At 37.0% G+C, this 27,836-nt stretch overlaps 2 protein-coding genes across 4 annotated transcripts; both read left to right on the forward strand.

Moving 5' to 3' along the window:
• The first annotated feature begins 2,828 nt into the window (after nucleotides 1–2,828).
• On the forward strand, nucleotides 2,829–15,741 carry LOC109108496 (14-3-3 protein zeta/delta-like). 2 transcript variants are annotated; one of them, XM_042747365.1, is made up of 6 exons: nucleotides 2,829–2,959; nucleotides 3,683–4,103; nucleotides 10,474–10,597; nucleotides 11,350–11,513; nucleotides 14,381–14,476; nucleotides 14,656–15,741. In XM_042747365.1, exons 2-6 carry the CDS (start codon nucleotides 3,810–3,812, stop codon nucleotides 14,713–14,715), a joined length of 738 nt encoding a protein of 245 aa, XP_042603299.1. In that variant the 5' UTR covers nucleotides 2,829–2,959; nucleotides 3,683–3,809; the 3' UTR covers nucleotides 14,716–15,741. The 2 variants fall into 2 exon arrangements, with proteins under 2 accessions (XP_042603299.1, XP_042603301.1); XM_042747367.1 differs by lacking the exon at nucleotides 2,829–2,959 and adding an exon at nucleotides 2,999–3,141.
• Nucleotides 15,742–15,880: 139 nt separating this feature from the next.
• On the forward strand, nucleotides 15,881–27,835 carry LOC109108207 (disintegrin and metalloproteinase domain-containing protein 17-like). 2 transcript variants are annotated; one of them, XM_019121380.2, is made up of 20 exons: nucleotides 15,881–16,699; nucleotides 16,858–17,068; nucleotides 17,828–17,960; nucleotides 18,051–18,184; nucleotides 18,272–18,360; nucleotides 18,436–18,625; nucleotides 18,836–18,963; nucleotides 20,391–20,477; nucleotides 20,565–20,675; nucleotides 21,448–21,592; nucleotides 21,673–21,764; nucleotides 21,837–21,989; nucleotides 22,085–22,284; nucleotides 22,484–22,587; nucleotides 23,477–23,611; nucleotides 23,708–23,838; nucleotides 23,950–24,028; nucleotides 24,107–24,195; nucleotides 25,072–25,128; nucleotides 25,200–27,835. In XM_019121380.2, exons 2-20 carry the CDS (start codon nucleotides 16,981–16,983, stop codon nucleotides 25,587–25,589), a joined length of 2,535 nt encoding a protein of 844 aa, XP_018976925.2. In that variant the 5' UTR covers nucleotides 15,881–16,699; nucleotides 16,858–16,980; the 3' UTR covers nucleotides 25,590–27,835. The 2 variants fall into 2 exon arrangements, with proteins under 2 accessions (XP_018976925.2, XP_018976926.2); XM_019121381.2 differs by having other exon boundaries at nucleotides 15,881–17,068; nucleotides 21,837–21,962.
• The last annotated feature ends 1 nt before the right edge of the window (nucleotide 27,836 follows it).

The raw sequence follows: 27,836 nt of genomic DNA on the forward strand, positions 1-27,836 counted from the left end.
CTACTATAATAAATTTAGAGAGGAAATGTAAATAGAAACTACTTTATGTGGCCATAATAACAAGTCTGAGTAAGCTTTGTTTCTTGGCAGGTTTTCAGGAGACGAAACAACGCCCTGGGACATTTTTCCTTCTTATTCACTGAAAAAGAACCCATTACGTAATAGTGCTCGCCTGTGCAGAAAGTGTGAGCCGACAGCCTGACTGATCCAGTTTAAATGCGAGCACGCATGACAGCAGACGGGATGGGAGGAGGTGGAGGAGGGTGCGAGCGATGCAATATGCATTTCACTAGAAGGGTTTATCTTGCTCTGTGCTCACAGTGAAGTTCACTACATACAGTATGATGTGTATCTCACTATGCATTGCCTTATTTTCCTGATCCAAAAGACTGACAATGACAAAAGACTGATTTGTAAAACTTGATCTAATATTTAAACTTTTTTAAATGTTATAGGTTTATATAGCTCATGAGAACACTTGAACACCTATTGCATTTATCTACACTTTGATATATATGTGATATATATATATATATATATATATATATATATATATATATATATATATATATATATATATATGTGATATATGTCTTTCAGTAGCTGTCAAATAAGTGAAAAGTTAGTAAAATGGATAAATGCTCTGAAAAGATACACTTTTACTAAATGAGTTATTTTTGGTGCATCATTTGCTAAAGTATTTGAAAGTTATGCAAAAAAATAAAATAAAAATAAAAATTTTGTACATCAATCAATCAATCAATCAATCAATCAATCAAATAACATCATTAAAATAAAATTCTATATCACTTTTGCCCCTTATATCTACACTATATAGTGATCCTCTGGTTGATTTTTAATCAAAACAATATTGTTTTATCTCCTTTTATGTTGCCCCATAAATTTTTTTACAAAAATTAGTCATCACATATGATTGTAAATGGTACTTATAGTCCCATATACCAACCTCACTGGAAACATCTTCCTTATCTTATGCTTTTTTAATCAGGGAACACTTTCCCTCTTTCTCTTCCGCTCCCTATGAATGTTTGCAGCCCTGAGGCCAGAGAGGGAGCAGCAGTTCAGAAACTTCACATAAATGCCCAGCACTCATCATATGCAGACTCTCACACATTCTCCACAGCTCTCAGGCTCTGTGTGAGTGTTAGATAAGTCAAGTAGGCTGGATGTGTGCTGAGAACGAGGCTCAGCATATTACTGCACTCTATCACTGTAATATCCCCATATCATTTTAAGCCTGATAGAAGGGTCTAAAGTATAGTAAGTGGAAGTATAAAGTGGAAGATTTTGAAAGACAGCTCTGTAATGTGGTGTAAGATTTAAACAGAAGGTGAAACTGGCCTATTTGCTCCTCTATCACTTTATGTTCCTGTGATTCAGTAAAATATTAGCTGGTTGGAAGATCCAGTGAAAGTTGATCGGTAAAAATGTAAAGTATTTATATGTTGCACAACAGAGTTCAGGAATGCAATGTCATGAATCAGAAGAGCTTCATTCAGTGATAAAAAGACCATACACCCTTCCAGTCTTTGGGGCATAATAAAAAGGATTTACAGGGCAAGAGCTCATTCCCGGTAAGTGATCTGCAGTTTTTCCTGTTTCAGAGCAGGCCATGTGACCTATTGTGGAGTCAGACCCGAACTGAGTCTGACCTGGAGCTAAAGGTCCACTACTTTCAATCCAGTCCCCATTTTATTACTTTTGTTGGTTCAGTTTTGGGTGTTTCAATTTAAAAGTCAAATTTGAGTATTTATTTTCTTTACATAGATGCATTTAATGTCTTAGACAGAAAAAAAGCTCATAACTTATTGCTTATAACCTTTCACAACGTCTTAAGTCAAGCATAATGAATAATAGAGCTAACAGGAAACGTTCACATAATGAAAAAAAAATGTATAGCCTGAACGCACTGTAAGTCGCTTTGGATAAAAGCGTCTGCTAAATGCATAAATGTAAATGTAAATAATGTTTTTTTTTTTTTTTTTTTTTTTTTTTTTTTAAACTGGGCATTTTAAACGTACAGACAACATTCAGAAATAACTTTTTCATAACTTAATGAAAACATTCTAAAATGTTCTTCGAACATTTTTTAGCTATGATCATGAACACACGTGATAGCATACTTATTTGACTTTCATTCATTCATTGATTGTATGTATTAAATGTAACAATTTTTGCCTTTGATGTTCTCTATAAATGTGTACATCATTAGTGAAAACATTTATAATTATTGATCTAACATATTGATTAAATTACTTAAATTACATTAGTGTAAATGTGTACATATTTTTAGCAGACAGCTTCTTATCAAAGCAATTCATGCACAGCTCGTACATGTATAGTGTTTATACTAAGCAGTTCTATTAAATACAGTTAACGTGAGGCCAGCATCAAAGTGTAATAAAGCTATACACAGACATAATTACAGTAAACGCTACATGTGAGAAGGACCTTTAGACTTATCCAAGTATTTGGACACACATACAAAGTAAACGTGGATATAATATATTTACATTGTAATTGGATGTTGTAAATATTTAAATGTTGTAAATACATCTAACATTTGCACATCATCAATTTTCCATGTTTAAAAGTCTAAATTCAACCACGCCCGCTGAGCGCTCGAGAAGAAACTGTGTGGGGGGGGGGGCGTAACCATCGTGATAATGACGTCCTCTCACTTGCAATTGGCGTAAACTCCGTGGTCTCAGTGTGGTCCTCCTCTAACCCCGCCTTTATTTAAATATCTTATTGATTATTGGTCAATTCAGCTTGACTGACGTTAGAAAGCGAGGCACATCCAAGACGTGATTGGACTTGTGTTCTAAAAGCCACGCCCACCCTCCAGGTTCGGTTGTGGTGAAGGCGAATCTTTTCTCCCTCCAACCCAAAGCGGATATAGCTTTTGCGGAGTAGCTGATTGGTACCGTTCTTCAAGGTGGGACGTTTTTCTTACCTTTTCTTCCCCGTCGTATATGGTTCCTTACTTAAGTCATATAATGAATATGACAATTTCTGATCGTACCGTTCGCTGCCACGCGCTATATCGTAAAACGCAAAAGACAGAAGTGCAGTAGTTTGCTGTCAGAAGCTAACCAAATCAATTGCACTCGCTATCAGGTGACCTAACGTTACGCTTTATTCAAAACCTATGCAATAATTTGCCAATTATTTACAATATTTAAAACGTATCTACAGCTTTGCTGGAAGAGACAGGGAATCGAGGCACTCGTCGTGGTCAGTTAACGTTAGTAGCAGGTTAGCCATTGGCTGGTTTATGGAGAGAATTAAATTAGAAAAGCTTGAGTAACTCGAACAGGAGAAATTTAAGGGTTTATATTTGATCTAAAAATCTCCATGCGATTTATTTTGTGATTTAAATAAGGTTAATAGGACAGTAGTGATCAGCGTATAACGGTGTGTGCCGCTGAAAAGCTTCACGTGATTTAAATGCACATCCTAAAATATGTATTGTGTAACATATAACACCTCTTCTGTGACAAGCTGAAAGCCGGGAAAATATGCTAAAATACCACATTTCTTTAAATCGGAACGCTCTGCTGTGTCCGCTCTGAACAAGATCGTTAATGAACTAAAACTGTCTTAATTCTCGCGTAACGTTACTTGCTACAGTGACATCTGAGGTTTTATTTCTCCTCAGGTGCTCCTGGGTCGCTTCACCCTCACTGCTTCGGCCAGCCAGCTTCTTCTTTTCCCCCTGTACACACTGTTTTTCTCCTCCCCTCTTTGCCGGACTCGCCATTTCCCGGAGTTTGAACGATTAAATCATGGATAAGACGGAGCTGATTCAGAAAGCCAAGCTGGCGGAGCAGGCGGAGCGCTATGATGACATGGCCGCGTGCATGAAGCAGGTGACGGAGCAGGGAGCCGAGCTCACCAACGAGGAGAGGAACCTGCTCTCCGTCGCCTACAAGAACGTCGTCGGGGCCCGGAGGTCGGCCTGGAGGGTTATCTCGAGTATTGAACAGAAAACTGAGGGCAACGACAAGAAACTTCAGATGGTGAAGGAGTACAGGGAGAAGGTGGAGGTGGAATTACGCGATATTTGCAACGAGGTGTTGGTAAGGCTCTACTATAATGCCTGTATACTACAGTATGTACTAACTACTGATTCTCGACTAGAGCTTCACCTGCTATACTGTAGTGACTATATACGAACTATAGCCAACACTGACTCTGTATTGACTAGATTTCTGTACTGGGACATTATATCTTAATCAATACTGCCTCTATATTTGCTGATGTGGAGATATATACTATACTGCATACACTCTATGCTGACTAAATGCTAACTATACTAAAAAATTAGTTTTTAATTCTATATTTTCAATTTTCACTTTAATTTTCATTTTATTTTAGTATGTGCTTTTGTCATTTAAAAAAATTCTATATAGCTTCTTATAGCTTTTACATTTATTACATTTCAGTGTTTTTCATCTAAATTATTTATTTATTTATTTTTGGTTGTTTTTATTTCAGCTTTGCAATAACACCACTGGCCAGTTCACACCTAAGATGATAACTGTGACGGTATTTGCTTTAAATTTTGACACTAGGAAAGTCCATGCCACAACTAATGATACACAGAGGAACAATATTGTTGGAATCACTTTCAGAATCATTTCCAGATATATTTTTTTTTTTTACAGCTGAACATTGAGAACCAGTCAGAATCCACCAGACTTTAAAGTGCTCAAGCATTTAAAGTGGCAGAAACATAACTGCAGTGTGCACTTTTTATAAACAGAGTGTTATCATCTGTTGTTGTGTATGCTAAAATCATTGTAGTTATCGTTCTTTGTGTACTGTATTCTAGCTGTAGCCTATACTAGCCATATATACTCCCTTTACTCGGCTGTATATTTGTTGTGATACTCAATACTGACTTTGTACATGCTGTAAGCTGGCAAAAATCTGTACTGGTTTTGCACTGTACTTTTTCAGTGCCATCTATAGTCTACAGTGCCAATATACTAGCCATACTCAGTGCTGTTTTATACTGACCATGCTCAATACTGATTATATACTTCTAGTTTAATATTCTGTTTCTCTACTGAAAGTCCTGGCTGACCTCTGTGTGTCAGTAGTACACATGGAGGATTATATATGCATATACATATGGAGCCTTTAAAGTTTAGCGATGATGAGGAGCTGGTTGTGAGCACCAGCAGGGATTTGTCACTGTTAGCAGTGTCATCACTGGCGGTACATTGAACCCAGTGGTTGTGTTCCCATAACTTCATTGTATCAAGAAGAACTGTATTTATCTCAAAATGAGTGCTGTATAGAGTTGTGGCACTTGGATGGGGAAAAACGGCCACATACAGTGATCTAGTGTATAGCTTGGCATCTCATCACAGTGCTCTTGTTGTAAGAGGCTCTTGTGGAACTATTAGAGGATTGATTCCTCCGAGCAGTGGTGCAGAGAGCAACAACCAAGCTTTCAGCTTCTCACAATCAATATGTATTGCAGGCAGAAGTACAGCATCGTTCTCTTTCTCCTCCCACGGGCAGTGACAGGGAGGTTCTGTGTCATCACTATTGGATTCCCACTCTCACACCCCTGGTAGCCCAGTCATCTGTTTGATAAGCATGCTTATCAAACTATTACTTTTAAGCAACACAGAGGAAGATATTTTGAAAAATGCAATATATATAATGTATAAATATATATATATATATATACTAGCATATATCATTAATATTCAGCCAGTCACACAGATTTAAAAACAACATGACGGTGAAAAAATAATGACAGTATCTATTTTATGGTGACCAAATTCTTTAAAATGCTTTGTCATTTTGATAGATAAAAGATAACTGAAACCAAAAACAGTATTTGAAATGAACTTAAACTGAAATAAAGTTAAATAAAAAACAAATAAATGAAATAAAAACAAATAATCTGAAATAGTTGCATTGGCATACTTTAGAGATATTGGAGTAGAAGATACATAAAAACTTTGAGAGAGAAATTAGAGAGGTTTTTTTAGAGAGTAATTCCGGTAAAATAATTCATGGATTATTGTTCATTATATCAGGTGACCAGATCACAAGAGCTCAGTGTTTATTGTCTTTCATATTGCAAGAGCAGAACCAAAAAAAAAAAAAAGAAATTGCATCAGAGCATTTGTTGAGTCTAAAATATCAAAAGTTCTTGTTCATTAGAGGCACTGAGCATTACACTAATTTGTTGACAGATGAAAGTAGGGCAACTTGGAAAATGTCATAGTGTCAGATAAGTATTATTTTGTAGTGCAATCTATGACTTTTTGACTTTAACTCAAGATGTGCTGCATATTATAAAGGTTTGTCAGTTTGAAAGGAGCTAATAATTCAGCAGCTTTCTCTGTCATGAAGGGTTTCGCTGATCAGCTGAGCTCTGTGGTGGACCTCCAGCTCACATTACCTGCGTCTTTCTCTCACAGGTCTAATAAAGGAGCTTTTATGGTTGTCACATGCTGCAGATAGAAAATATTTGTGATTAGAAACAAGTGACCTCAGCTACTAAAACCAGCCATTTAGACAGTTTCCGTGGCTATGCATTGCCTCGCAGTTGATGGTTGTAGTGTGCTGTTTTTTTAACAGTGCAGTTTGTTTGTTTCAGGATTGTGGTAAGATAATCCGTCTGCATGGAGGGGGTATCCTTAATATGAGGGGCCCGGCCTGGAATAGGGGAGTGACTGTGTGCATGCGTAAGAAATGGACAGCATCATGTCAGCTAATGTTTTCTCTGCATCTCTTTATGCTGAACAAAAAGGGGAGGGCGGGCTTTTAAAGAGATGGTTTCCTGTCAGACAAAGAAAGGAGAGTGTGTGAAGACAGGAAGGTCAAAAGCTGATGACACACAGGGAGGATGTCCATTGGTGTGTTGTTTAAAGGGCATGACTCTATGAAGCCTCTCATTGACTAACAAGGGGTCAAGGTTTGACTGGTTAGTGTGGCCCAGTTTGCCACTGATGGTAGATTCTGTAACTACACCACATGACAGCAAATTAATCTTTCTCCGGTGATACCCATTCAGAAGTACATATGTGTATCAGTGTTGTTAGTGTTAACTAAAACAAACTATTAAAAGTAATATTTATTACAGAAATAAAGCTTATACAAATAATGCTAAAATAAATTGTCTTGAATAAGACATTCAGAACAGAGGGGCTGTTTTCTATTTTAGTGTGTTTTATGGGGTAGTTGCTAAAACCCTTATGTTTGCTGGTTCAAGCCCTACAAATAACAAGCACATGACCTTTTACCATTTTGACCTTGAAAGCACTTAACCTTAGGAAATGACTATCTACTTGTTTCCATTTATGTACATTTTTTGCTGTAATTCAGCTTTGTACAGTCATGTGTAGATTAAAAACTAGATTTACCATTAGACTTCCACAAATTGCTCATAAAGATACATCAAAACCTCTCAGACTACACTTTGCAGGGGAATCTCTTTTCTTTCCTCAGTTGGGCTAGTGTCATCATTGCGTAAATGTTCTGCTCTCATTATCAAATCCTGTTCCTTTTCCTTTTCATGAGGTGGTACTGGATTACTGGATGGCACAGAGGAAAGTCATCCTTGGCTTCATAGACATTAGAGCTGTGCTGATTATGTGTGAAACTGATTAATTTGTAAAGTTGGGTTAAATGTCATGCTTGCTTTTCTGACATTTAGCATTTCAACTTTAGTTGCTGTTAACAGCAGGCAGTGTACACTGATGTTTAAACAACTTTCATTAGGAGATTGAAAATGACAGTGCATTAGTTTCTTGTTTTATCCTCCCTAATGTTACATTAAGCTTTTTTTTTGGGTCCATGTAGGACTTACCCTGCCGGAATGAACTGATGGCATCATGGCATGATATCTGAATGTGGTAGTCTGCATAAAACACATACTATTGTTTTCTTTATTTACACTTCTATTTAGCATCCAAGGATACAGTAAATTGTTCAAGAGCCAGTAAAGACATTCATAATGTTTTTAAAAAATTTTATTTCAAATAAATGCTATGAACTTTTTAACTATTCATCAAAGAATCCTGGAAATAATGTTTCTACACTACTTTTAAGCAAAACAGCTGTTCTGAATATGTATTTTTGAATAGTAATAAGTGGGAAACAGGAACATTAGGCAATATGAGTCCATCTAAGAGACTCTCTAATTCTAGGTCTCTAGGTTCAGGATACAGTAGCTGTTTCTGGTTTACACAAGATTTTCTGCATGTGGTTTCCCTTTCTTCTGTTCCACAACACCCCCAAATAAGTAACACAATAGGTTGTCAGGAAGAGAGTTCCATAGCTTGGGACCGAAATAACTAAGGACTGACTCCCCAATTTTTAGCGGAGTCTTAGGCACAACCAACAAATTACTGTTTGATGTTCGGAGCAATCTTGCGTATATTTATTTAACAAATTAGAAAGGTATAAAGGGGCAGTTCCAGGAAGACATTTAAAAACTAATAAGAGGATCTTGAATTCAATTCTGAATGATACAGGCAGCCAATGAAGGGATCTGAGTGTTGGAGTAATGTGATTTCTAATTTTAGAGCGAGTTGGCATTCGTGCAGCTGCATTCTGAACTCTTTGTAAGTGTTTAATAGAGTTCTTTGGTAACCCAGCAAAAACACCGTTGCAGTAGTCAAGTCTAGACATAATAAATGCATGAACAAGTTTCTCACTGTCAGAAGGGGAGAGAATGTCATGTACTTTGGAGATGTTTCTGAGGTGATAATATGCTGTTTTAATAAAAATGCTAATATGCTGATTACTGGCTTTTAGTGATAGAGAGTCAAGATGTGGAGCAATAGATTCTCTCTGCAGGTCATTACTGATAACACGTATCTCTGTATTATATTGGTTTAGCTGTAAAAAGTTCTGGGACATCCACAATTAAAAAAAAAAAAAAAAAAGTGATGTGACATACAGCCAAGTATGGTGACCCATACTCAGAATTCGTGCTCTGCATTTAGCCCATCTGAAGTGCACACACACCATGAACACACACCTGGAGCAGTGGGCAGCCATTTATGCTGCGGCGCCCGGGGAGCAGTTGGGGGTTCTGTGCCTTGCTCAAGGGCACCTCAGTCGTGGTATTGCCGGCCTGAGACTCGAACCCACAACCTTAGGGTTAGGAGTCAAACTCTCTAACCATTAGGCCACGACTTCCCCACTTTTTTATTTTTTATTTATTTATTTATTTTATTTATTTTGTTTTATGCTTTCTATGCAGTCAAGTAGTGGGGAAATTGAATTATGGGCATCGCAAGTGAAAGGTAGAGTTGTGTGTAATCTGCATACTGGTGAAAGGAAATATTATACTGTTTAATTACACCAGCTAAAGGAAGCATGTATAGGTTAAATAAAAGAGGACCCAAAATTGAGCCTTGAGGAACACCACAAAGAATGGCGTAACGCCTAGAGGTGTAGGTACCCAGTTTAACACAGTATTCCCTGTTGCTTAAGTAGAATCCGAATTAGTCTAATACAGGACCTGATAGACTGGCCCAGGTCTGAAGTCGGTCGAGTAGAATCTCATGATCAACGGTGATAAAAGCAGCACTCAGATCTAAAAGAAAAAGGATTGCCAAGTTTCCTAAGTCCCGAATAACTTGCAGATCGTTTAATACCTTAACCCAAAGTGACCTTTATTTCATCAGTGTTCAGTTACTCTTCAGATCACATACTTAAAATGCTTTATGCTTTGTAAAAACCTGGAAGAAATATAGAAAGCGTTCTGTTCTGACACATCCTTGTCTGTGTTGTCATGAGTGGTGTGTTGCAGTGCTCAGACTTGCTGCTAAATCGGGCATTAGGAAGCACATGTGATGTGGCTGCTGCTCAGACTGTGCAATCGCAGGGTCATGTGAGGCCAGAGTACCATGACTGGCCTCTTAAGATTAAATGCGATGATGTCATTTTTCATGTCTCAGTCTCTTCTCTTCTTTTTTTTTTAAATTTCTTCTCATTTTAGTTTCCTCCTTAATTTTTGCTCTTTTCCTTTCCTTTATTTTTTTCTTTGACACTGGGGAAAATGTACACGATTGGCACAGCAGATCTTAAATGACAGACTGAGCATTGAAAGGGCTGGGCTGTCACACAGGAAGTCTGCACCGTTCAGTGCTTTTCAGTTGTGTTTATTTATGTTTGCATGGTTTGTCTAACAGCCCTACTGAACCACCAACGCCCAGAATGTGGTAAACTGGGGAAGATGCTGAATATCAGTCAGTCTAGTAGCTTTAAACTTCAGTGGAGGAGAATTTGGGTTCTTAGTATAAAATGCAAGAAACTTTATGCTTGCTTTTTCAGTTAATATTTCATGTTTATAAAGCCATAATACTGCATCCGTTTCCACCTTAATTAATTGCAGTTTTGATTATGGTAGATAAACAAGCTTTCTTTTTCTGTCTGTCCTTACAACTTCCTCTCTCTCACCACCCTTAGGGACTGCTGGGCAAATATTTGATCAAGAACTCAACAAATCCTGAGAGCAAAGTCTTCTATTTAAAGATGAAGGGTGACTATTACAGATATCTTGCAGAGGTTGCCTCAGGAGATGACAGGAAGGGTAAGTGTTATTTCTGCTATGAATAAAAGAGCTGTATATGCATGTTGTTTCTCATGTTTTAGCACAAATGTTTCCATCTCAGATGTGAATTACTCAAATTTGGTCTGTGTTTGAGAGACCTTGTTTGTGCTGCATCTTGTGCTTTGCTCTAGGCCAAATTGGATCTTTGGACTTCTAATTCAGGATGAATGAGTCTGGGTTCTGTGTCGAGTTTTTAGGTGCCCTGGAGTGTTTTCTGCACCCTCCTTAAATCAGCTGCTTGTCCTTCTGGAAGATAGTCTTCTGGGGCATTTATTCCCCTTCTGGCAGGCAGAACAGGAGCAGTCATGGAGAACCAGATAGAATATGCCTCACAATACATTTCCATGCATCTAACACTGGAGGATATTTCACCACATCAACCTTTAGTCAAAGACCTTAAGGGTTTACGTTCTCTGATTTAAAATGAGTGCCTGTTATGCTTTTAGATACTGTGTTAAGGCATTCTGTGATTGACAATGTTTATGTATTTTCATGCTTATACCATTATATTCATAACCATACTTAAACATTAAACTGACATCATATTTTTCAATATTGTCTTATTGACAAAGGGGAACTTTTAGTCCAGTAAAAGGATTAAGATGTCCACATTCCTAGAGTTTTGTTTTTGAGACAAAAACACTGGCTCATTGCTGGAAGATAATATTTTAACAATCACTGAAATTGTGTCATATAACTTGTCATTTTTATTTATTTTTGTGTCACTACAGACACGATAACCAACTCTCAAGGCGCCTACCAGGATGCTTTTGACATCAGTAAGAAGGAAATGCAGCCCACACACCCCATCCGTCTCGGACTGGCCCTCAACTTCTCTGTCTTCTACTATGAGATCCTCAACTCTCCTGAGCAGGCCTGCGCTCTGGCCAAACAAGTAGGTCTTTAGATGACAGCACCACTCTGTTGCTATTTACCTAACTTATTAGTTTAATTGCTTTACACATTTCTGACACTGTGTGTCTCATGCCTTAAAAGGATAAGGGTCCACCCAAAAATGAAAATCATGTCATTCCATACCCATAAGTTTTTTGGTTAGTCTTAGTGCTGGGCGGTATACCAGTTCATAATGAATGAATTTTTGTGATATGATTTTTATTATACCGCAATACCGTGTATGTCACTTAAACAATGTTTGGAACGCGGCGCAACACTGTTTGAGAGGGGTCCCTTTTCACTGTTGTGCTGTGGTGAGCTGTATGTGTTAAGCTGGCCACACAATAGAGGATTTTAAGGGTGATTTTAAGCCCGATTTGCACCCCAGAACGATCAAGGGGTGTGGCCCGATTCGCAGCTTGTCGCAAGCCATTTTTTGTCCAAAAAGTCCTCTGTTGTTTGGTATCATTACGATTATTTAACTGCTCCCGATTGAGACGGAGCGTCCCCAAACTCTCACATGGGCAAAGAGAAAGAGAGCGAGAGAATCTTACATAACATGCAGAATTGACACACTACATGTAAACCATATTCTTTGTTGTAATTTCCTGTCAAAATAACAGCGTTCCTTTGGAATTTTTCAGTTTTTAAGAACTGCCCAGTTCTCTGGTAGTGGGCGGAACTAATGTGCAAACGGCAATCTTATTGGCTGGCGCTCACCTAATATCGTCCCTTTTTTTTATTTCAGCAAATCAGTTCGAGTGAACGCACACAACGTGATTAATATTCATGAATCAAGAAGCTCATTAATCCTAAGTGCAATATAAGCAGTACAATTCTTAGTAGTACTGTTATCTTATCAGTATTATTATTATTATTATTATTTATTTATTTAATTTTTTTACTTTTTTATAGGAAATCTAAATGACAAACAATATCTTGAGTTAAAATTACAGTTTTCTTTAAGTCAATCTACTGCAGTATTTCTCTCTCAATCAGTAGAAAATGTGGTTAAACCCAGTCATGCATGAAAAAAATACTGCCATATACCATGAAACCGGTATAATTTTGAAAAGTACTGTGATATAAATTTTTGGTCATACCGCCCAGCACTAGTTAGTCTTTGAAACACAAATTAAGATACTTTTAAGGAAACCTTAGAGATTGCTGTCTTCCCATTGAAAATCCACGTAACCAAAATTTAGAAGATCCAAAAATGTATCAAGCATCATTAAATTAATCCATATGAATCATGTGGTTTATTAATTTATTATTGGGTGTTTTTAACATATAAATGTTTTACATGCTAAGATCAGCTCTTTTAGAGTTCATCCCACTATTTGATGTGAGCATAAGTATTGGAACAGTTGCCTCAGATCTTTCTGAGTGATAAGCTGTGTCCTGCTGCTTTAATTCTTCAGATATTAAAAGCAGGGAGTGTGTCGTATTAGTTATATCCATTGCTTCCGCATTCTGAGTCTTGCAATCGATGACGACACACGAAAACCAGGATGAAGACGAGGGACTTGACTCAGAGAGAAAAGCAAGCAATTTGGATGCTAAAAGAAAAGAGGAAGTCAATTAGAGCTACAGCAAAAACAAAGGGCATGGAGAAATCAAGAGTTTGGAGACCACTGGAGACACTGGAGGCAACCAACAATGACCTGCTCTGACAATCTACTGTCCACAGGAGACTTTGACACAGAATTACAGATGCTACACAGCAAGATGCAAACCTCTGACCAGCACCAAAAATAGAAAGGCAAGATTAGAGTTCGCAAAAGCCAGCAGAGTTTTGGAAAATAGTTTTATGGAAAGATGAGACCATGATTAACCTTTTTATCTAAGTGATGGGAAAGCAAAAGTGTGGAGAAAAAGGGAACTGCAAATGATCCCAAGCATATGACCTCATCTGTAAAGCATGGTGGAGGTGGTGTCATGACATGGGCATGCATGGCTGTCTCTGGAACAGGCAGTTGGAATTGGCTGCCTTAAAGGCTGAGGAAAGCATTTCAAAGGATTAGACCAAGCCTGGTGATGTCTATGGGTCGCAGACTCACTGCTGTGATTGCACGCAAGGGATCTGCAACAAAATAATAGCTTTTAATCTTTTTCATCTGCCTCAAGTTCAACTGTCCCAATACTTATACTCACATCAAATAGTGGGATGAACTCTAAAAGTGCTGTCCTTTTTATTTGGTAAAACATGTATGTGTTTAAATGGCTAATAATAAAATGTGACATTCTGTAGTTTTGTCTCATATTCATCTTTTGATCATATTTGCAAATGTCTTGACTCCACAGCAAATAGAGCAATTTTGTCTTTACTTTTCCAATACTGCACTGTATAGATCACACAACACAAAAGCCTAAATTAAATCCGTTAATTTTATGAAGTGATTGTAACCTTTTGAGGAACAGGAACCTCTCAGGTTTCATTATAATATCCTTTTTCAAAGATATTTGAAAGATATGAGGGTGAGTAATTGGCAGAATTTTCATGTTAAATTAAAGTCTATAATTTTGAAAAATGCTTTCAGCTTTTAGCTTGACCAGTAATATGAGTTTGAGGAGGGACTACCTGTAATAAGCCGTTGAGCAGGGATTTTACTCAAAACAAAAGCAGACAGGGTTGGGACTCATTTTTTTCATTCTTTTAGGTGTTGGTAGTAGTAGAAAATACTCACTTCAACTTCAATTAGACCTTTAACACAGGGAAATTCCTGTGGAAATTTTACCCACTTGTCCTTCTGGATTTTTAGCTTTTCCTCAAGCTTTGAATTTCATCAGACACATGGTTCGCATTCCAGAGGCTTGACTTTTGTGGTTCTTCACATACTTCAGTTTCTTGTGGCCTTGTGCTTGCAGGCCTTTGATGAAGCCATTGCAGAGCTGGATACACTGAATGAAGACTCGTACAAAGACAGCACACTTATCATGCAGCTGCTTAGAGACAACCTCACAGTGAGTTACAAAGGAGGTCATACTGACCTACAGAAAAACCAAAAATAATCATCTCTGAGACTATGGAATGTGTTTTTGATAAGTTATATTACATTCATTTTTACTGAGTATTCAAAATATAAATGTTCAGTATTCAAGCACAGCTTTTTGTCCTGTTTTTTTATTTTTTATTTTATTAGTTATGGACCTCTGACAACGCTGCAGATGAGGGTGAAGGAGGAGACGGAGGAGAGAACTAAACACCCACATCAGTCCACAAATGAAAGAAAAAGAATCCTGGAAAAAAGACAACTTTTTACACTTCTTCATTCCTTATTGCTTCACTTATAATTACTCTAGCCATGTAAGCCCATGATCATTACCAGTGAGCTGTGAGTGTGGGAATTCCAATCAGTTTTCTTTTTTTTTTTTTACTTTCTCTGTTTTCCTCCACCTGGCTTGTGGTTGTAATGAAAGTAAATATTAAGTTAAAGTAACATTTCCACTCCTCAGTTTCATGTTTTTGTCCTTTGGCCTTCTATATGTGCAGTGTCTGCTGTAGAAAAGTATTAGCCTCACATAAAATCAGTTGTCCTTTAACTGTGACAAAGTGACTAGTGTGTATATTCTGGTGAACTGAAACATTGGAAGTGTCGGTCACAAAATGCAAAGCGTTTTGCCTCAAGCATGGCTAGTTCCTGTTCTGCAATCACCTTCCATTATATGTCTCTCTAGGGAGATCAACGTACACTTGAATGAGATAAATGTGTTGTTGACCGTCATAGTGTTGGCCCTAAATGGGCCTTTGCTTTAGTATTGATAGCAGGAAGGCTGTTGTCTGATGTACCAAGTCAGCTAGCTTTGTTCAGCCAAGTATGCACTTTTCATAGACCATTTGAATCATGTCTTCATCATGAAGGTCACGAAACGCTCCTGGCTGGTTATGGTTTTCACTATAATGTGTTACCTTGCGATGGCTTGTGATGATTATAAAGAGGAGAAAAAAAAAAAGGAAAAAATATCATGCATGCCCATTTTTCAATATACACTGGAATGGGAACCAATAATGCATACTTGTTCCACAGTTTGGTTAAGTACTTTTCATTGCAGGTTTATGCACATGTTGAGAGGATGGTTGATTTGTCAAGTGATGTCAATAGTTATTTGGACGACTTGTGTTTTTGCTAATCATTGACTGTAGTCCCCCCCCAAAGCCTTGTGAAAATGTACAAGCCCTACATAACAGCTATGTAAACTGAATTAAAATGACCATTTTATAAACCATACAGTTTTGTCTTGAAATGTGTTTCATTGTTTTCTCTCGGCCTGTCCTGGTGACTTTTTTTGTGAGTTAATGATACATTTGACTGGGTTTTTATTGACATTTCCCATCGAAATAGGACATTTAGTTCCTTCCCTTATTGTTTTTTGGCCAGTAATATTTTTGTTTACATCACTTTACAGTGTCTAACCAAATGGTGTTATTCTAGAAGGAAAGTGATTGGTTTAAATGATTGAGTGCAGGATGAGTCATCAGTGTTTTGGCCAATTTTCCGGAAAAGAAAATCTGAATAAAAATGTCAGCGTTTACGAGTAGGCTACACTTACATATTGGCGACCTAACAACTAATAAACGTGGATTAAGAGCCATAAAAATTTTATTTCTTTAAATAAAATCAGATATAATGACAGGGAAATACAAACATTACACCACAATTCGGGTGTTTTTGTTTTCTTCTCGACGCCATCAGTATAGATGGTTAACAGCTCTTTGAAAATAATTACTACTTATGATAATAAAGTTTGTGATACTATCTCCTGAAATAAAAGATTTACGGCTGCATGTATACCGTCCTCTAAACGAGCTAGACGCTGGTCTGAATTTCATGGGGTCTGAGGTAAGAATTTAAAAATAGAGTCTGGACTAGACTGAGACTGTTCTCAAAACCAAGTGTGCTCTCTACCTTTACACACGATCACACTCTTGCGACTCTGAGCAAATGCTGTCTATCTAGGCAGCTCACTAGATTTTGAACCACAGCCCGAGAGTTTATCCTCTTCCGTAACTCACACCGCGGATACACTGACTAAAACCCATATGAAACACCACATGTACTTACTGTCACTCGTGAATTTAAACCAGTCTTTTGAAAACGCATTCAACACGATCTCTAGATAAAGTTTCTAGTGATTTCCTGGCGCGCGGTGAATCTGATCCATCCATCCCACATTAAATACTTCCGGGTATTTCACTACAGTTCGATGTTGGCATGCATGATTTGGATTTGAGTAAAACAATTTTCTTTATAACATCAAGCGATATGGACGAGAGCGTCTTGAAGTGAGCGTTTTTTGTTCTTCATTGATACTCATTTGATACTTTGTGGCTTTGTTTTATCCAGCCAGATGTGAGCGTGTACATTTGTTTGGCCATGTCCAGATGTTGATCTCAAGCAGACTGCTAATCCATGGGATTAAATGCTGCTGCTGTGTGAAGTACTGTATTGCACATTAACGTACTCGCCATGAAACGCATCGTTTTGTTTCTGGCGTCTTTTTTCTTGACGGAATGTTCGAGGAGACCCATTAGGGATGTCCTGGACAACGAGTACGGTGAGTTATTGTGAATGGGAATACTTTGAAAACATTATGGATACATTTAATTTGAATGATTGTTGTTTTGTTGACGCCGAGATAACCATAGTGCGTTTTTTTTTTAATCCCTTACTGTATTTTAAATATCAGATCTTCATGTTTTTGTTTTCGAATTTAATGACTTCGCTCAAAACTGTTTATGGAGAAACTAAACTGCAAGAGCATTTTTTCCTACAAGATGTACTTTTCACCAAAATATCACACTTTTAGTTATATGTATATAATTAATGGTATTATAAACAACAATATAAACAGAACTTGACCTTGACTGTGGCTAGTGGTCACTGTTTGCTCAGAATTTAGAGAAAAAGTAAGAAATATTAGATTTAAACTTTCAAGGAATTCAGAGAAAATGTTTTAGAATTGTGTTATATAAAGATGCATTTTTAAGAAAAATAAATAGCAAGGTGGATATGAACTCACAATTGTGAAAAATAATGTTATTGTATTCTGAGAAGGTCCGAATTGTCAGATATAAACTTGCAATTGCTAGAAATAAAGTCAGAATTGTGAGATAAAAAGGCGCAATTACCTTTTTTATTTTCTATTCTGTGGCCATAGTTGAGAAAACTCGTTCTGAGCATTAACGGAGAGAGAAAAGAGACAAATGCCACTAGTCCTCCTTTAAAAACACTGCTTTTAAAACTTCACTTTAAAAAAAATATTTATGCTCATTTAATGACATATATATAAAGTTGTTCCCTGTGACTATTGCAGAACAGCTCAGCTTATTGCTGTCAGAATTTGATGTTCTTCAGCTGTCCAGTCTTCAACAGCATTCGGTTCGTAAGAGAGATGTCCAGTCGCAAATGCATGCGGAAAGACTTCTTGGTTTCACTGCATTACAGAGGTGAATACTCATCACCCGTGTACTGGGACACACAGTCACTACCAAGATTAGAGTTCAATCATTTGATACACTCTCCTAAATATTTCACAGGCATTTCAGATTGTACCTGACAACCAACACAGAGCTCTTCACTCAAGACTTTAAGGCCGTGGTGGTAGGAGAGAATGGCGATCAAGAGATGTACGAGGTCCAGAGAGAAAACTTCTTCACAGGCCATGTCATTGGTAACTGCAACTCTGTGTCTTAACATCTATAGTACTTTTAAATGTTTAAAATCTAGCAAACTTGATTGTTTTCCCCTTGATTTCTAGGAGAGGAGAATTCCAGAGTACAAGCACATATTGGTGATAATGACTTCACTGCTCATATTCTTATTGATGAAGCTGAATACAACATTGAGGTATTATAACGTCATAAATCTGATTGCGTGTATGCCCCTCAACAAAGACAATACATTGATTTATAACCCATTCAGCCACTGTGGAGGTTTATCGAAAACCCTCGTGACGATCGGCTGCTCGTATATCGCTCAGAAGACATCAGGAACGTGAGTCGTCTGGCGGCTTCAAAAGTGTGCGGCTACATCAGTGCAGATGCCAGAGAGATGATTCCAGAAAGTGTGCGAGCAGCCAGCCCACTAGATGAAGATGAAGAGGAGGAGGATAGTAAGTCTTTGAGTAATTACACATCTGGTGACCTAACACTTCTGCTTATCAGAGCTGAATCTAGACAGTGTAATTAATGTGAGATGCCAAATCTGTACTGTGAGACGACACTTAATATAGTTGCTTTGTCACCCATGTGTAAAGTTTCTTGTCTTCTCACCCTTTGTCTATTTTCACTTTCTTTTTCTCTCAACTGCATCTCTTCCACAGTGCATCTAAGAGAGAGAAGGCAGACGGTGGACCACAGTAAGAACACCTGCCCTCTGCTGCTTGTAGCCGACTATCGCTTTTTCAGACACATGGGCCGAAGGGAGGAGAGCACCACCCTCAACTACCTGGTAAAAAGCCTTCAGTTTCGATATTGTCAGTGGGCTTTATTCCTGACACAAACAAAAAAGTTTCTGCATAAATTGAGTGTTAAAATATTTCTGATGTAAAGTCACATTCAGTTCAATTGGACAGTGCTTGTAAGACCAGTGGTTCTCAACCTTTTTCAGTAGCCTCTCACTGCAGAACACAAGATCCAGGGGGCGTGGCTGGATCCACATCTAGGGGGTGGAGATTGGTAGGTTTATGGGTGGGTTTGGGGGTGGAGCTATGGAAGATTGGTAGGTTTAGGGGTGGAGCTATGGAAGATTTGTAGGTTTAGGGGTGGAGCTATGGAAGATTTGTAGGTTTAGGGGTGGAGCTATGGAAGTTTGGTAGGTTTTGGAGTGGGGATGGGTGGGTTTAGAGGTGGGGCTCTGGGAGATGGGTAGGTTTAGGGTTGGAGATGGGTGGATTTAGGAATCAAGTGTCTGAGACGGGTAGGTTTAGTTTGGTATAAGTAAGGTGGGAGGAATTGGATTTGGATCCAACCACACCCCCTGGATCTTGTGTTCTGCAGTGAGGACCATCTCACCTTTTTGACTCCACGAACCCCATTGTCAAAGACAATATTTGAGGGCACCTCTCTGCTGTAATGACAATGCTGCTCATTTTCAAACTTTATTTATGGATACTAGTAGTGGCAACATATTAAAATAGTTCAATAAAATCATTATAAATAATTCAAATGATAAAATTCCATTTTTCCTTTATTTTTCAATAACTGAATGTTCTACAGTGTTTACACGTTTACATCATTTAAGTTACATTTTTCAGCCATTAGTGTTTTACAATAATGTTTTACTCAACAAATAGCAATTGTTACCTGATTAAATATTTTAAAGCTTGATATACATTACTGGTCAAAAGATGCATTAAATTGATCTAAAGTATATTTCTATTTCAAATGAATTCTGTCCTTTTTAACTTTATATTCATCAAAAAATCCTGGAAACAAAGAATCCACAAAAATATTAAGCAGCTGTTTTCAACATTGATAATAATGATTGATAATAATGAATAAGGATTTCTGAATGATCATTTGACTGAAGTAATGACTGCTAAATGTCACCTTTTACGTCACAGTAATAAATTACATTATAAAATGTTTTAAAATAGAAAAGGTGTTTTAATTTGTAATATTTCAGAATATTACTTTTTTTTTTTTGATTGAATAAATGCAGCCTTGGTAAGATCATTAGAGACTAAAAACATTAAGCATTTCTAGCAAAATCATTTTAAATATTATGACCCTCTTAAAAGTTTGCTGAGGCCTCCTAGTGGGCCATGCCCCCCCGAGTTGAGAACCACCTTTTATATCCATTTGAAATCTGTCATCTGAGAGGGCTGTATAAAATTGTCAGCTGATGTCTTACAAATTTGCTTTGGATATGTTTAGATTGAGCTGATTGATCGTGTGGATGACATTTACCGTAATACTTCTTGGGATGAGGAGTATAAAGGTTATGGAGTTCAGATTCAGCAGGTAAGCTTGCTTCTTTAAGGAGAACATGGTAAAAAGCTCCACTGAAATGCTATTTTGGAGCCAGTAACATGAATTTGTCTCTTTCAGATCATAATTAACAAGACACCCACACATGTAGAGCCAGGAGGTGCCCACTTCAACATGAAAGGGACTCCTGTGAAGAACAAAAATGTCTGGGATGTCAAGAAGCTCCTGGAGGTGAGCGAGCTGGAGCTGTAGGAGCGACTGACTGAATTAATGAGAGCGTCTTCTCTGTATTCCGTTCTGTACTCATTTGAAACTATGAGAGGTGCTTCTACTTAAAAGGGAGGAATATTATTGATCACTTGTGTACTGTGTTTCACTATCCATCTCTTCCTGTGACCTGCTCGGCAGAGAACCAGCAAAGAGAAAGAACATCATAAAGTATTCATGGTCATACCTCAAATGCGAATGCTGAAGCCATTGAGTGATTTTAATAGATACATTACTATTCAAAAGTATGAGCATTTCTTTTATTGTTTGTCAGTCACTGTATTTACCTTATTAAAAATGAAATAAAAACAGTAATATTCTGAAATATTATTACAGATGAAATAGTTTCGAATTAGTTTTGAATTTTCAGCAGCCATTACCCCATTCGCAGGGTCACATGATCCTTCAGAAATCATTCTAATATTTTGATCTGGTGCTCAAAATACAATAATAATAATAAAAAAAATGGTTTGAAAATAGAAATCTTTTGTAACATTATTAATGTCTTTACTGTCATTTCTTATCAATTATCTAATGCATCCTTGCTGAAAAAAAAAAACAATTTCTTTATAAAAAGACACATTGTAGTCCTTATATACCTTAATTTGCTTGTAGATAGAAAACCAATTCATAAAAGTGGGAATTTAGGGTTCCTGATTGGCCTTCAGATTAAGGTCAATATTAAACAGCTGTGCTATAAATGGAGTAAAAATGTCTTTTTGTCTTCCCCCTGCAGCAATTTAGCACTGACATTGCAGACAATGCATCCAAGGTGTGCTTGGCTCATCTCTTCACCTATCAGGATTTTGATGAAGGCACACTTGGCTTGGCTTATGTGGCTCCTTCCAAACCAGGCTTTCCTGGAGGGCTTTGCTCTGATAGTGAGTGCCAATACCATATTATGGATGAATAAATTACATTTTCACCATACTTAGACATTTTGTTGTTTGTCTTTCTTTAGAGTGTCCACCTTCAGGAAAAGACAACCGTGCTATATACCTCAACACTGGACTAACCAGCACCAAAAATTACGGGAAAACCATTCTTACCAAGGCAAGTGAAGTCCAAACAAATGTACTTGATGTAGTTAATTGTTAAACTGATTTTCTGAACATATACCAACAGGAAGCAGACTTGGTTACTACCCACGAGCTTGGCCACAACTTTGGCGCTGTTCATGACCTAGATGATGTGTCGTACTGTGCGCCCAGAGAGGACCAGGGGGGCAAATACGTAATGTACCCCATTGCGGTGAGCGGGGACCACTCTAACAATAAAGTATGTCCTTCTGTGATGTGAGTTCAGCTTGGTGTTATTGTTCAGAATGTCACATGATCATTTTGTAAGGGTTTTGTTTTTGTGGTTCCCTATAGTTGTTTTCAAAGTGCAGTAAGATCGCCATAGCAAAGAGTCTGAGGGCCAAGGCCTCCACCTGCTTCAGGGAGAGGAACAGCAATGTGTGTGGAAACTCACGGGTGGAGGAAGGCGAGGAGTGTGACCCTGGACTGCTTCACCTCAACAGCGACCGCTGCTGCACGTCAAACTGCAAACTGCGGCCCAATGTGCAGTGCAGGTACAGCTACTGCATGTGGCCTCATGAAGAAAAATGCACAGATATGCTGAATTAAAGGAAGAGTTAACCCCAAAAATATACTTACCCTTACATTTTTAATTTTTATATCTTCCCTAAATGGTGAATTATTCATTTGAATCTTCTAGGCTTCATGTAATTTTTCTCCAAGTAATTTCTATTTTTTTTTTCTTGACGCCAGTGACAGGAACAGTGCGTGCTGCAAAGACTGCATGTTTGAGAAGCCGGGAAAGGTGTGTCAGGAGCCAATGAATGCCACTTGCAAGGGAAGCTCTTACTGTACAGGTGAAGCAAAAACTGACAAACTCCGAGTTTTGATAATTGAATGGGCTTCTTTATATAGTATATCTGAATTGCATGTTTAAGAATTCAGATTAAGAAAAGTTTTAGTATTATTTATATACTATGATAGTAGTTTCAATGTTATTTTAGTTTGCATTGGTATTTTTGTTTTTGTCATTTTAATTAGTAGTTTTTAATATTCCTATATGCCTTTATTTAATTTATTTCAGTTTTACTTTTAATAATTTCATTTTTTTTTTTTTTTTTTTTATAATTATTTGGTACTACTAAGATATTTTACATTGAGAGATTATTACAATATTTTTAAAGCCTTTGTTTTTAAAATCATATTTGGTTTTTTTGGTACCTTTTTTTTATAGATTTACAGGATTAAAAAAAAAATAATAATTTTTTTTATAATTATTTGGTACTACTAAGATATTTTACATTGTGAGATTATTACAATATTTTTAAAGCCTTTGTTTTTAAAATCATATTTGGTTTTTATGGTACCTTTTTATTTTATAGAATTACATGATTTAAAAAAAGTCGTTCTCATTTATGAAATGCAAAGAAATGATGCCGTATTATATTTAAATAATGAAATATTTTTTTAAATCATGGTAGTAATTGTTGTACTGTACGGTTTCATTTATTGATATTTTATGCCAATATGAGAATCACTACACTAACGAGAATCACTATGGTAAATGGAAAATATAAAAGATTTTAAATGTAGAGTATCCAGGTGCATTATGGTAATGAGAATGTTCATAAATGTAATGAAAACAGTGTTGCAATGCAAAAACATCTGCTAAAAACAGGCAAAACTACTTACTGATGAGATTTAACTGCATTTGTTTGAAAGTCTATTCTTCTGTGCTTCTTACAGGACTCAGCAGTGAGTGCCCTCCTCCAGAGAACCTCCCCAATGAGACCATCTGTGTGGACAACGGTCGGTGTCTGAAGGGAGCGTGCATCCCGTTCTGTGAAGCTGTTAAGAACCTGCAGTCGTGTGCCTGCAACGGTAAACTGACCTGCTGATAATGCGTATACTGTTGCTAGATGGCAGTTACAGTTATTAAAGTCTGTCTTGATTACTTTTCCTGCATCTCATTTTCAGAGACAAGCAACTCTTGTAAGGTGTGCTGTAGGGATAAGAACGCTGTATGTGTTCCTTATGTCAATGACAAGGGCAGCCACCTCTATCTGCGGAAAGGAAAACCCTGCACTGTGGGCTTTTGTGATGAAGCGGTGAGTGCCAATCTACAGTTATGGAAAAACCTATTTAAAAGCTGTTTTTATTCACCGATTAATTAGAAATGGTTTGCATTCAATTATTTAAACATTTCCTTTAACTCCCAGGGCAAATGCATGAAACAGGTCCAAGATGTTATCGAGAGGTTGTGGGATTTCATTGAGAAGTTGGACATCAATACTTTTGGTAAGTTATCTGTGAACACAGTGAGTTTATCTCACTTGAAATCCAAATGAGGAATGTAACCTGTGTGTGTGTTCTCAGGGAAGTTCCTGGCTGATAACATTGTTGGCTCAGTGGTGGTCTTCTCACTACTTTTCTGGATCCCTCTCAGCATTCTGGTCCATTGTGTGGTGAGTCATTTCCTCTAAAATCTAATAGCTAGTTAGCTCTGAGGAAATGTATGATACTTTAATAGACTGACCTTGAGTGGTAGTATAGTATAAAGGATGATTTATGCCGATACTGAAACAAAGAAATGAAACAAAAGAAAAACAAATGCAGACAAAAGATCTATTTACACCAAGAGTGTAAATGAAAATTTGAAATCATTCAGAAAAATTGTCTGCCTCCACCATGACTAAAACTAAAAATTGAATAAATCACAGATGAAAACAAAACAAAAAAAAGTAATAAATCAAATGAAACTTCTTTCATGTTAAATGAATCACAAACAAAATGTCTGTTTACACCAAGACAAAACAAGAAAATAATTCACATATTAAGTATCTGTTTTGAAACCAAGAGCCTAATAAAAAGGTGAAATAAATCACAGGCAAAATGTCTGTTAAGCCAAGAGCAAAATAAAAAAATTAAGTAAATCACAGTGAAATCAAATAGAAATAACACCCTTAAAAGTCCTAATTCAGGTTATTTGCAACCCATCTGACAATACAAATTTCACTTGCTTCAGTGCAAAATTTGGCTGATTTCAAATGTGTAATATTTACGTTCTTTTTTTTTTTAAAGCAAAAAAGCAGACAATTTCATTCACTTATATTAAAGGGATACTTCACCCCAAAATTTAAATTTTGTTATTAATCACTTACCCACATGTCGTTCTAAACCCTTTAAAACTCCTTTCGTCTTCGGAACACAATTAAGATATTTTGGATGAAAAACTATGTCTTTAAATGCAAAAGAAGTTTTAAGTTGCAATGATTACAGGCCCCATCTAAAAAACAGTTTGTTTTGTGTTTTACAAGATTACTGTCTCTCTTTGTTTTTAGGATAAGAAACTTGACCAGCAGTATGAATTGAACACAAAGTCACTCTTCTACCCCAGTGTGAGTACTAATCAGAAAGCTTATTTTCTTTAACGCATTATATAGTGTAACAATTGACTGTGCTGTCCCAGAATGCAGAGCTGCTGAGCAGTCTAGAATCAGCTTCAGTGCGGATCTTCAAAGCACCCACATCCTCAGGCTCCTCTGCAGTGCCACGCTTCCAGGTGTCTGGACCTCTTCAGACCAGCACACCACCTGTCTCCTTCTCTCAGGTGGCTCCGGCTCTAGCTCCAAACCCAACCCCGTATCCTCTCCCTACAATAGAGCACCAACACATGGCCACCATCCAAGAAGATCCCAGCTATGATTCCCACCTGGATGAACTAGCTCTGGGACAGGACTTCCCTACCTCTGGCTCGGTGTCACGGTCCTTTGATGATCTGACGGAGAACAGAGAGAACGCCATGTCCTTCAGGGTAAACAGACATGCACGGAGTAACAGCAAGGAGACTGAATGCTAAGAGTGTCATTGTATAAAATGGGAAAAAAACGTAAATTAATGGGAAAAAGAAATGTGACTATGAATGAACTTAAAGGGAATACGATTGGAAATGCTCAAGGCTGAGCAGAATGAACATTACATAAGCATGTGATGTAATGTGCTACATTGCTACAATGCGTGTTTACAGCTCCAGCATTGAAAATAACCAGAATGCAGTATGTTTTTAAAGGGATAGTTTACTTTAAAATTTTTGGATTTATTCACCCTCATGTTGTTTCAAAGTTGTTTGACTTTCTATCTTCTGTGGCGTTCTGAAGGAGAAAATCCAAATGTCTTGCTGGCCTTTATACCAAGAAATTCACTATATATAAGGATGCAAAAGCACCATTAAAGCATTGCAGAAGTGATTCTTAAGACTTATTTGAAAACTTATAATAGGATTTTTTTCAGCTGTTAAAATAGGTATGAAATCTATTTTCTAAAAGCATGTTATTGGTATCATTGTTCCTTTTTTTTACCACCATATAATTTTCTTTTAAAACACATATCTGTCCTGATACGTATGCTGGATCATTGACATATGCAAATGTTTAGTCCGCTTAAACCCTGCTTCTTATAATCGATTGCAAGCTTGCATTCAGATTTGCCTCTTTCCATTCAACAACCGATGGATAGAAACAAAACCCCATCCTACTTTTTCTTTTCAATCATCTTTTTCACTCAATACAAAATAAAAATGTGTTGCTGTTTCCCTTAAATCACCATTTCAGTTGCTGCAACCAGATCATTTAATTGAGTTGAACTTCAGTCCGATTCATGAACAAATCATTTAGACTCAGAATGGTGATTCATTCACTGCTGCTTCCTTCATTGAAGATTATCAGTGACAAATGACTTCAATTTTGGTCTGTTCCTTCACAAAGCAGTCACATAGCTTTTCATGCTACTTTTAAGGTGCTGAAAAAAAGCATGTCATAAGTTTTGGAATGACATGAGGGTGAGTAAATGAGGACAGTTTTCAGTTTTGGGTGAACTATCCCTTTAAGAGCTCTGGACTTTTTTTTAAAGAAACAGAAGGCACAAATCATTCTGTGACTAAGCATTTAATGTTGTTAGTCCTGTTAGGATTATGCAGTATACTGCACACATTAATTCTCTCTCACACACACACACTCCAGATCTCATCAGCGTTATCTAAACATGACCAGCATCATTGTTAAAGTTTAACTGCCCAATACTAAGATGTTTACAGGTCTTTTTGTGTGTGTGTGTGTGTGTGTGTGTGTGTGTGTGTGTGTGTGTGTGTGAGAGAGAGAGAGATTGTGCAGATGCTTACAGATCTTGAGAACTGTTATATCATAAAAATACCTGTTATATTTTAGTTGATTTTTTTATGTGTATGTGCTCTAACACTCACCAGCAAATTGTTTTGTAATCTCTGTGGAACACAATCTTGTGTTTTTGCTTTTTATTGTTTGCAAGAGACAATCTGATATTTTAGGGGCAATTGATATTTTCAGATATTGTCTGTGAATATTTTTTTTTTGCTTTAATTTGTACTGTTCTTTAAATAACATGTATTAGTATACATAATATTTAAACAGTTTTACCAGCAGATGTTATACATGTTTGGTAAATGAGAAGTTTTTGTTGTCTCATTGGCTTAATATGAAACACCAAAGTCAGACCATCAGGCTGTTGAGACTTTTCTGCAACACAATATTCATGACTGTATGCAAGAATATGTATCTTGCAGCTGCTCCCATAAGAATGTACTGATGAACACTGCTCTGAGATCAGTATCCAAAGTGCCTTGTATTTGTTTTTTATTTGTATTGTGAAATGGTATTTTACTCCATGTGTTTTGTAATATAATCTATGGGAAAACTCAAAAAGGGAATGTGACAATGTCATTTATAGGTGGCTGAATTCACCTTCTTCTGAATCTTATTCAGAAATTTAAATGGGAATGTATTGGTGGTGATCTTGTAGAATACGCGACCCAGCTCTGAAAATGTACTTTGTTTTTATTCTCTGGTGTCAAACCCTGTGAAATCTTTTTTGATGTTAAGAAATGTGCCTATAAATACTCCAACTGCATGGTTCCTCACAATGTTGTAATGGGACAAGAAAGAAAGTATTGAATATTAAGACATTGTTTGTATCAGTGTGATAAATATTTGTGTAACTTGGTATATATTGCAAGCTTTCATTTTTAAATAAAGTGTCAGTTTTAATGCGAGTTGCATTGAAATTTAAGCTCAAC

This window comes from Cyprinus carpio, chromosome B20 (genome assembly GCF_018340385.1).
Source record: "Cyprinus carpio isolate SPL01 chromosome B20, ASM1834038v1, whole genome shotgun sequence".
NCBI lineage: Eukaryota > Metazoa > Chordata > Actinopteri > Cypriniformes > Cyprinidae > Cyprinus > Cyprinus carpio.